Here is an 11,257-nt window from a genome sequence, read left to right as displayed (position 1 = left end):
TCAGCTGAAATATGGTGCACTTGTTTTCACATGCAAAGTGTTGCCTTCTAGGTCTCTTTACTGTCATTCAGGTAAATGTGTAAATCCTAATTTTCCTAGCTGTGCCTCTCTACTGCAGAGAGCACCAGTCCATGGGAGCCTTGTGTTTAACTACCACTTGCAGCTGTGCTGAGAGCCTGCATGGCCTTAACACTCCTGGGCAATTTCACATGAAGCCAGTGCAGCTCCAAGTGTGAGGATGTAAATGTAATGGAGCCTCCTTTTAACCTCAGCCCTCTAACTGTAATTTCCTTGGGGTGTTTTATTTACTAATATGAGAGATAAGCTGCTGTAAAAGACCAGACATAACAGCCCAGCTTAGTTGTCTGCAGACAGGCATTCTGATGTGGTAATATGTGGAATGGTAGCATTGCACTTCAGAGCTTCTGTAAAACAGCTGTGCAACTGTTTTGGAAAGCAGCTTATCTCTTAAGCTTTAACTAGGAAATACCATTTTGTTGGTAATAAGTAGAAGTAACGCTGATTCAAAATGCTTGACCTTAAAAGCAAACATTTATTAAGCCAAGAAACGGTGTTTAATCTCAAAAGGGGTGGGGATGGGGGGAGTTTTTGTTTGTTGAAGTTTTACTTGGTTTTGAAGTTTTACTTGGTTGGAAAATCACTCTTTTTATGATTAATACCTGTCATCCATTTATTTTATTCTTTCTGGCCTGCCTCATTCCCACTTTACAGAAATCCTTACAAATATTGATCCTCAACTTTTTGGTTTGCTTCTTTTAACTTTTGCTGAGTACTCTACTAGTGAAACTTTGCAGCTCTCTTCCCTGTTGTTTTGGTTTCGGGTAGTTTTTTTTGAGAAGCAAAATAGATAATGAGAGAAAGTCACAGTATACAGCACTAAAAAGGCAAAAAAGGGTATTTTTTGCAAAAAGAGCAAAGCAAAGAAAAAGCAAAGACCAAGAAAGTCTCCCAACTCTCCTCTTTCAGAAGGTCAGGGAAATTTGCTTTCAAAGATTAATTAGACATGCCCTGATCCTTTTTTATTATTTTTCACTACTTAAATTTAAAAATGCACTGTTACTATACAAAACTAATATTGTGTGTAATAGCTAACCACAGTTCAGAACTTTAAATGCTCTCTTGTAACAAATGCCAAGTGTTTTTAGTAATATTTTGTAACCATCCTTTAGTTCAAGGCTCTGTAGCTCCTGTCACAGTAAGTTACATCATGGAAGCATCTGTGTTTGTGTGAACCAGCACTTTGTAATTAATTTGCCACTGTTCAGTCAGTTGGATTTACCACTTAATTGGCTGAATTTTCCTGGCCATATGAAATTCTTGCTCTTGCAAGTACAGCATGTACGTGATAATGTACTGTTCTCCTTCAGTGGGTGTCAGGATCCCTCCATACAAATCAGCCATGCTTGCTTTTCCCACTCCTCTAATGACAGCATGAAACCCCCTCCCACTACTGTTTGTCAAAATAAATCCTTGAAATGAAAGCTAGACTCTTAATGTTTGTCTACTTTTAAATGTTCTTGTATTCTCCAAACTGTTTACCAGGAGATGAACCTAATTGTATTACAATCATATTACTCAGGCACCAGCTCAAAATGGGGTGTTTGTAATTTCTCTGGGATTCAGGGAGCACCTTTGAAGAACAGGGTAACTTGTGTAGTAAAAGAAGTGTAAATTTAGCAACTTCATGCTAGGCAGTATTTTGGCAAACAGCGTTGTCTTTGAAGATCAGTAAGTAGATTGAAGGCCTATAGCAAAATAGTTACTGAACCAAATTTAATTTGCTGAAGAGTTGCCTAACAGTTCTTAATAAAGGGAAGAAAAGACAGTAAGGAAAGATTTAAAAAATCAAGGAAATTAGGATGTGTGGAGGAAATTTCTTTGGGCTGGAGTCATGCTAGTGAATATTAAAGAAACCTAAGCCTCATGAGGCTCAGTGAGGTAACCATGATAAATGATTAAAGTGGATGCTTGGCAGTACAGACTAATGAGAGCAGCCCCAGCAAACTGCTTTTACAGAGCAAGGAGAGCTGGTGCTGAGAGCCTGATGTCCTAATCTGTGTGGCCTCAGTTTCCTTCAGCCTGAACCTTTCCAAGGGTTTCTCAGTCCTTGGACCACGCTGTGCACTCTTAGCTTTGAGGTGTAGTTTCATCCAAAAAGAATTTGGTTTGTGTCCTCCCAGCCAACTCTGCAATGTAAACAAAAGCGCTGTTAGTGAGGATTATCTTTAAAATACCCTCATGACCTGAATTAATGCACGAGTGGAGGCATGCCCATTAAGAGGGAAACAATCCCAAAGTTTTCAAACCATGAGGTTGGAACCATGTGAAAGAAAAGCAGAACTTGGCAAGAGGTCTCCACAAGCCAAGGTTCCCCAGGAATAATGCCAATGAAATATTTAGGAAAAATACAAGTTTGCAGTATGCTTCACTTGGAACTGAGAAAGTTTATTCCACAAATACAGGATATAACCATTAGACAGGGATTAAGGGGTAACTTCCAGCTTGAAGGAAATGGCATAATGTCACTTCTGAAAAACAGGCAGTCATGAGTAAATAATACTAAATTTTAAAATCTTTATGTCAATAATAAAATAGTTGTCTGTCAGGCATCACTGCTGTTGTTGGCATCATCTCTATTTATGATCACACAGGTTTAAAGGTGTTACTAGGAAAAGAACTTTGCAATTTTTCTTAAAATATCACTCTGCCAGCAAAACTCTCTTTGTTTTAACCTTATCCACCAACATTTATTAGGATAAACTGAAAAGGAAAAACATTTCTAAAAATTGGTGTAATGAGGAACAAATGGAACCAATGAACCAGAAAGTGGATGTTGTTTTCAGTGATAGCAATATTCCAAGGATTTTGTTCATCATGTATTACATCATCAGTTGATTACATTAAAGCATCTTGGATCTGATTTAACATTTTTATCTGTGAGGTGATATTGTTGGCCAGTCATTAATACTTGCTTTAGAGGAGTAAGGACTGGTGAAGGGTTTCTTTTCAAGAGTAGAATGTTTCTGCTGGGAAAGGTGGTGCTTTTCTCGTGTAATACTTGTTTTTATTCCCTCTTCACCCTCCTTTTTTGAGGTGATCTTTTACATCCTTAGGTAGTTTTCAACAGGGAGGTGTTACTCTGTTTTGAGATGCCTAGAACCTATGCATAATTGTTTTCTTAGTCCTCTGCTGAGTTTTAAATCAAGAGCAAGTTAATGGTCTAAAAATTTTTTGGCAGCAGTTTCAAAGCAGACTAAATTGATCCATTAACTAATCCAACCCAGTGGTTAGAAAGTATTGCTGTAATTTGCAATTAAGTTTTGAGTCTTACTGTTTCTTTCATTGGTACCATTATAAAATAAGATCAATCACTGTTATGTTAGAAAACAATTGCAGAACAGACACTTCAGTGCTGATTTACCACTATTATTATAGGTGCATATACCAATAATATAATAAAGCTATGCTGTAGCCTTACAGTTCCTGGAAATTAAAATAAAAAACATAAAAAAATTTAAAAAAAAATTAAAAAAAACATAAAAAAGCATACAGGCAAAATCAAGTCGCTCGGGTTGTAGGAATATTTTAAGTACCAAATTTCCTTTTTATCCATTCCATAACTGTTAAAGTACTACTTAGTTCTCTGTCTACTCTATCATGTAATGATTAGAAAAAGCATTAAAACCCCCTCTTTTTGTGGGAAATAAGTATCATGCTTTCATTGAGGTGTGTGTTCTGTCATGATGTCAGGTAATGCATTTAAGTCCTTAATTTATGCAGAATATAAATTATATGTGCGATTTCTTAAAGGCTGTAGCAATGCCTACATTGTGAAGTGAATGACAGGTGATCTGATACTGGCATCAGACTAAATAGGAATACTTCAATCAGTTCCTAATATAAAGAAAAATTGACAGCTTTATCCAGAGAATTGATTTACCACAGAGATAATGTGAGCCTTTATTTTCAGCAGCAGTTCAGCACACACTGAAAATTGGAAAACACAGAGTACCTCTACTATTTCTGAACTACACTAAGTGCATTCTATAAAATACCATCTTGCATTGTAGAGAAAACCCTTTAGTCTTCTCAGTCATATTTTATGGGACCAGAGCTGTGCATTAAATACAAAAACTATTTCTAAAGAATAACATCAGATAAAAAGACTGTTTCAGGCTCCTATTCCCATTAGCCAGATGTTGCCTTGTGATGGCATTTACTTTGCAGAAAAAGCTTTTCTGCCCTGACTTTACTAACAATGAATGCTTGAGTGAAGAAACATTGATTACTCAGAATTTTTGTTCTGGGGTATTAAAAGAAATCCTCTTTCCCCTATTAAAGGTTTTGTTGTGTTGGGCTTAAAAAGAAAAAAAATTAAAAAATAAAAAAACCCGCAAAACAAATGAGTGTGTGTGTGAGGGGTCAGTTATGCTGTTACTTACCCAGCTAACCAGGCAAAGTCTGATCCATAGTCACTTGAATTCTTACAAACTTGGCCTTTAAGATTTCTTTCTTACCCTTTTTCTGTGTGTTACAGTCTGTTTACTGTTGTGTGGAACTTGTGTGCCAAGCATTAGGCTCTGTTTTTCTGTTTGTTCTGTAATAAGATTGAAGTATTTTCTCCCTATTTGGAATAACTTTTGGATATAATTTGCATACATAAGAAAAGGTCTCCTCTTTGTTTCCTCTCTCTCTCTCTCTCTCTCTTGTATTTTTAATTTCTTACTGGAAGCTTAAATGGAGAGGAAAATAAATTGTTCCACAAAACAGATGGGATTCCGCAACATTAGCAGCCAAAAGCTTTTATGATCCTGTTTAGCTCAATCCATGAGAATTCTGGTGAATAAGGATTGTTAGCAACTGGTGTACTTAGAGTCATTTTCATATACAGAATATTTTGCAGTGTATTTCTGCAGACACTAAAGATGATTATTCCTTTTGGAATATGCTTATACACAAGCTCAGTCTGAATGTGGCAAGGGGTTACTTTACACATATGTATATATATATATATATTCTAACTTTCAAACATTTTTAATAATATCTTATAAAGGGTCCAGAATATTGGGTTAAAAAATATTCTGTGTTATGAAATCCAGCAGGAAAGACAAGGGATGGCATTGGTGTGTCTGCAATCAGTGGATCTAGGAAGACTTGGGGTCCAGGGACTTGTTTTAACAAATCTTTGAAAGGCAGTTAAGAAGGCAAGTCTGCTGTCCAGAGGCTTAAATTTACTGTATATAGGCTTGTACCACAATTAAAAACTGCCTAGTAAGCTACAAATTTAAAATGTACTTTTATGTACTTGCATGGAAATACAGTAAGCCCATTAGAATAGTAATTTGATTTTATATTTGAAAGTGGGTAGATTTGTACAGAAAGGTGTGTATTAATTTTTAACCACACATCTGATATTCAAAAGACATTCTAGGTGGAAAAGTTACATTAATTAAAAGTTAAATTAATTACAATGTATAAGTAGCTGGTAATGTATTTCATGGATTTCTTTTATTTGCATGTAAGACACCTCTTGTTGAAAGCTCTTGCATTGTTATGAATACCGAATTATCTGTGCTGCTCTTTACACTATCTACAATATATGTTAGATGTTAGAATAATTTGGATGAAATCAGCTTACTGAAGCAGTTTGTTTAACCACAGTTTTTTTGTGGAAGGCTGCTGGTGAATAGACAGATTGCCTTAGCAGGTGAGCAGACTCAGAGCAGGATGATTTTATAGAGCCCTCATTACATGAAATGCAGACTTTCCTGAGCTCCAGTTAGGGTAGGGCGGTTTGCAGTCATTGACTTGGTAAGAGGACAAGTGAGCCTAATCTTTATTTTGGATTCACACAAGTTTAATTGATAGGAGGTGCTGTCAAAAATGTCATGGGAGCCTCCCAGACAAGCTGTGCTAATTAGATGACAGTTGTCAAATCTTTTGGAGTTAGGTACATACATCCCACCACAGTATGAGGCTTCTGAATGCTTTTTGTTACATGCCCAGCTGCAGTGAAAGTCTGCTTTAAAAAAGATTCTGTAGGTGGGTTGGTGGTTTCTTATTATGAACTTCACAGTTAGTTTCCCCTTTTAGCACTTCTTCTACTGGGTAGGTGTAAATGTCACAGGTTTACAGGGGAAAAACAAATAGAGTGGAAAACAAACAGAAGACGCTTTCCAAAAAGATGATTTAAAGATTTTAATTCCCAGACTGAACTTTGGCCATGTGTAGCACGATGTGTAAATCTTACCCAAAATAATAAAGAACACAGTTATGGGTCTCAGAAGCTGCTGTTTAACCCCATGAGTAATTTCCAGCTGTCTTCTCCAGGCGTGAAGGCATTTGAACAATAGCAGCTGACCATGTGGCTGTCTTTTAAACCATTTTCAGTAAATCAAATGGAAGAACTGTGTGTTTACAGCTAAAGGATGAGCATTGCTGGAAGCTGCACAGCACATACTTTACGGCAGGAGGTCATGGCTAGATAGAAAATAATCCTAGAAATCCTTGCTAACATCCTTCATCTGTGTAATAACATAGCCAAGACCCAACTCTTCCATTCTGTTGGTTGCCTTCATTTTAAAGTATAGATTAGAGATTTGAAAGTCATCTGTATTTGTTTCAACATCTGGACAACGATCACTGTGAAAAATGGCTAGGAAATATTACCCACCATGACTCCTTTATGTGTATTTATTAATTCATGGTCTCATGGGCACCTCTTAAAAACCTTGCTGTAACAGATTATAGACTGGAAAGGAAAAAGATAGGTGAGGGCCTGTTCATTATTAAAATACTGTTGCTATTTATGCCACATCTACCTGCAGACATGTTCAGTAAGAGCCTGGAAAATGGGAGTGCTTATTAAAAAGTAGCAGAGCTATATAAAATACTTTGATAGATAAATGCATTAACGTATATGAAATGGAAAACTGAACTTTAATTTTGCATAACAGAGTTGCACCTCAAAACATAAGAGTGCTTCTTATTGTAGTGGTCCAACAATGGAAACAGTTTGAGGATGTTGTTTTCATTTAATAGTTGCAGGAAATGTGCTTGCAGGCAAAATGTTTCATTTGGAGGCTTTTGGACTACATTTCTCCCCTGGTTATTACTTTAACATATCAGGAAAGTTTTAAAAGAAGGGTGTGAATGGAGGGCTCCTCCTAAAGCAGCATGATGGAAATTTGCTTTCCATCAAAATTTTCTTTCCATCATCCAAACAAAACAGAAGATTTGACTCAAGATTTTAAGGACCCATAAAAAGGAGGAAATACAAAAAGCACAATTAAAATTTCACCATCTGCTCACTCTAGAGCAGCGAGGAGAAGGGGGAGGTTTCCCTGCTGCACAAGCATTATAATCAGAATTGCAGTAGAAAAATTAAGTGGATGTGGAAGAGACACAGCACACCCTCCCCACCCTTACTCAACATTCAAGTGACACTCTGGGCAGGATGAATTATGAAAAAAATGTATTGGGAGCCCCTGCTTGACATTTTCCTCTTCTGTGCAACTCTATCCCTCTGCAACTGTGTTTTAATGGTTTCTCCCTGCCTTTGGTGTTGCCGTATTACCTCATGTGGGCCACATGTGAGCACTTTAATCTGAGGCAGAAAGGAACCTGTTTGCCCCATCTGTTTTGGCTTGCACGTGTTGGTGCTGCTGTTAATGCTGGCAGCTGTGCTAATGTGTGAGGCCACCTGCCACATGGCAGATACTGCAGCTTTGCCTAAAAGCTTCCCTCTCCTCCCCATGCTGGAGGTGTAGGTGGCTAAATTTGAGTTCCCCATTTATTATTTTAAGTGTGTCAAAACTATTTACTTCTAGGTCACAGGATACTCAATTACTCCAGGGTACAAAAAAAATCAGAAAGGGATTCTCTAACCTGTGCCATGTTCATCTTTTATATTGATACAGTTTTAGTATGTTAGTTAGTTTTAATATTTTCATTATTTGCCTGCAGTAGAACTGTCATGTGATACATTCCTGTGTTTTCTGCTTTTAGATGCAGTGAAGAAAGGAGGAACAGATTTGAGCACAAAATGTTACTGTTAGGGATTAGCATTTCTGATTAGGTTGACTCTTTGTTCTTGGACAAGCAGAGCCCTGGTAATGCTTCGTGGTGCCCCTCTGGGCACATGTGGACAGCCTTTGGATGCAGCAAGGTATTCTGACTGTCTCTGTGTGCAAACCACTCACCATATTATACTTAACTACATCCTGAGGTGATTACGAGGATTAATTCATGCTTAAATCCTTTGAAGACACCGGATGCTTTATAAATGCTAATTATTATATTCAGGTTTGCTATAGGGATTAGATCTTACTTACGCAATAGGTAGGGAAGCTGTGAGATGTATGTGGCAAAGAAGAATTAAAAGTAATAAACAGTCATGGAGAGCCTAAGCCTCCCTGCAGCCTGTTTGTGCAGTCCTAATAAATAGCCACTTTTCTAATTTGATTTTGGAGCCTAATTACTTCTGTTTTGAATGTCAGAAGGAGTGTCTCCTCTACAATGTTCCACTGTGAGCTGCTGTTACGTTTTGCTGTTTTAACCCCAATTGGCATTTCTGTGAGAATTGGTGACTATGTGTAGGTACTCTAAAAATGTGCTTTCTTGTTTTCCTCTATACTGTTCTGGAATGAAACATTTCATGGCTTTGTGCAAAGCTTGGGGCATCTGCATCACTGAGAGAATTGTCTGGACACTGAAAACTGGACAGAACCTTGTGTACTAAGCGCTGGTTCCTGAATTCGGTTTGTGACTGGTTACTTTTTGTAACCTGTGATCCAACCAGCTAGTCCCAATTCTGAGTGGTTAAAAATTGAAGTGCACATCCAATATCCAGCTGTGTCTGTGGTTTTAAATTCCACATCAAAGCTATATAAGACTTGGACTATACAAAGCAGAGCTGTTTGCACATTTCTTAAAGATTTGTTCACAGATGAGGTAGGAAAAAGAGGACAGAAAAGCAGACAGTAAGTGGTTTTTTTTCAGGCTGTTTTATTGCTGCTGTTCTGCAGATGGGCTAGAGTACCAGCTTTGTATCTGCCTGTCACAATGACACAGTGGTTAAGAGGTTTGGATATGGATCAAGGTGAACAACTAGAAAAAAACCTACAGAAGAGAGGTGATCACTTGCACAGGTTACCCAGAAACCTTGAAGTTGGAGATACTCCAAAGCCATAAGGACACAGTCCTGGACAATCTGCTCCAGGTGGTCCTGGTTGAGCAGGGGATTGGACCAGGTGACTGCCTAAAGTCCCTTCCATCTTCAACCATTCCACAGTTCTGTGAGATGGTACAAAGCAAAAAGGAGCTGATATTAAGGTGTAAGGCGGAGGCAGTCACAAAAAACAGCAGAAATGCTCACAAAGGTGAGGAAGTGTGGCTCTAAATTTAAAACCCTTGTGTCAAGGTTGGTCTATTTTACCAGTAACACACTCGGTGAATCATTAAGGTTTTGTGCATCATCTCGATCCATAAAATGAGGATAGTATTTGTCACTGTGCTTTCGGAATGGCAAGGTCATCGGTAGGTATAGTTTGATGTTAAGGGTGGCCACAAATCTCGGAGGGAGAAAAATTAAGGGTTTAGTATTAAAAAGCCCAGAACTAAATAAAAAACTAAACCAAACTCCTTTCTAGGAAGTAAACTTTTAAAAAGGCATGAGAACCCCTTTCTTCCAAGCCAGCTTTCGTCAGCAAGCGTGGTCTGAACTTAACCTGAAGCGACAGAGAGGTGAAGCCCCAGCCGCTGCTGCCGTGTACCTTTGTTCGATGCTAATGTTTACAGCGCTGGGTAGCAGGCACAGATGTTCCTGACTTTGCGTGGACAAACGAGTGCAGGATCTCAAAGCTGGCCTCTTACAAAGCAGTAGGCTGGCGCTGGCGTTTGCAGTCAGTCAGGACCGTAGATTCTCAAAGCTCCCTAACCTTTTTCTTCAGAGGTTTATTTTTTTGTTTGTTTGTTTTTTACCTCTGATCTTTTCTCTTTGTTCCCACTAATTATCGCCCATTAACAAAAAAAAAAAAAAAAAAAAAAAAAAAAAAAGGAAAAAAGCACCAAACCACGAACCAAACACAACGCGCCACCCTCCCGGCCGGGTGCGGCGGGCAGTGTACGGCGGTCCTTCCCCCTCCGCGGCCATCGCTTCCCTCCCGTGGCCCCGGGAGCTCGGCAGGGCAGGGGCCGGGCTCTCCCCGCCTGCCGGGGATGGGGCTCCCCAATGTCCTCCTCCTGCCGCTGCCACAGCCACCCCCGCCCCCGAGCGCGGCTCTCCCGGCCCGCCCCACACGGGGCAGGGGCGGGGGCGCGGAGCGGCGGCTCCTCCCCGGGGGGGGGGGGCGCCGTCGCCGCCTCCCTCCCTCCCTCCCGCCTGCCGCCGCCGCGGGGACTCGGTGCCGGGCGGCTGCTGGCGGCGTCTCCCGTCCCGTCCGCTTCCCGGGGATGTCTGGCGGGGGCAGCCGGCGGCGGGCCGGCCCCTCCTGGCACAGCACTTTCTCTCGCTTCTTCTCCAGGAGCCCACCCGGCGAGGGGGCGGCGAACAGGTACGCGGGGCACGGGGACGGCGCGGTGCCACCTGCGCGGCCGGGGCACCTCAGGGAAACCCGGGGACACCGGGGGGCATCGGGCTGGGCGGGGCGCGGCCCGAGGTGCCACACCGGAGGGTGGCGGGGCAGCGGGAAGAAGCGAGCGTCCACGGCGGGGAGCCCGCGCGTCCGGGGCCCCCGGGCGGCTCGGGGGGCGGGGGCGGCGGCGTGTCCGGGGGAGCTCCGGAGCGGGCGGGGAGCGCGGCTGACAGCGGCTAACGCGGCCGGGGACGGCGGGCTGGCCTGGGGCAGCGCTGCGGTGCGGGCACGGCTGCCGCTGGGCGCCGGAGCTGGGGGGATTCGGGGGTCTCTGGAGGTGCACCGAGCACCCCCGGCCCCGCCGGGCTCGGCGGAGCCCCTGTGGAAGCTGCTGGGAATAGCGCACCCCGGGGCTGCTCCTCCGCCGCGCTCAGAATCGTGTGGCCCGGGTCGGGGACTGAAAGCAGGGCAGGGCGCTGAGGTCTCCGAGGGTTTTGTTTGTTTGTTTTTCCTTCCCAGTTTTCACGCTGAAAGTTTTCTTTTGGACTGGTGTAAATCAGGCGTTAATGCAACATAAATATTACTGATGTGTTTAAGTCTCAATGCAAAATTTGTGGTTTATGGAAACTTGGTTATTAATAATTTTTTTTTAGTGCAGGGAG

At 41.5% G+C, this 11,257-nt stretch overlaps 1 protein-coding gene across 2 annotated transcripts in view; it reads left to right on the top strand.

The window, feature by feature from the left end:
• Positions 1-10,421: 10,421 nt before the first annotated feature.
• CRYBG3 (crystallin beta-gamma domain containing 3) overlaps positions 10,422-11,257 on the top strand; it is an 82,157-nt gene continuing 81,321 nt past the window's right edge. For both annotated transcript variants that reach the window (XM_014253559.2, XM_014253558.2), the window contains exon 1: positions 10,422-10,574. In XM_014253559.2, the coding sequence (XP_014109034.2) occupies positions 10,474-10,574 (101 nt within the window). In that variant the 5' untranslated portion in view covers positions 10,422-10,473. The remainder of the gene's footprint in view (positions 10,575-11,257) is intronic.

The sequence above is a fragment of the Pseudopodoces humilis genome, chromosome 2 (assembly GCF_049639895.1).
Source record: "Pseudopodoces humilis isolate 2021_Gansu_Grassland_sample_001 chromosome 2, ASM4963989v1, whole genome shotgun sequence".
NCBI classification, from domain to species: domain Eukaryota; kingdom Metazoa; phylum Chordata; class Aves; order Passeriformes; family Paridae; genus Pseudopodoces; species Pseudopodoces humilis.
Note: the sequence above shows the minus strand (reverse complement) of the source record. Positions and strands in the feature narration are given on the sequence as shown.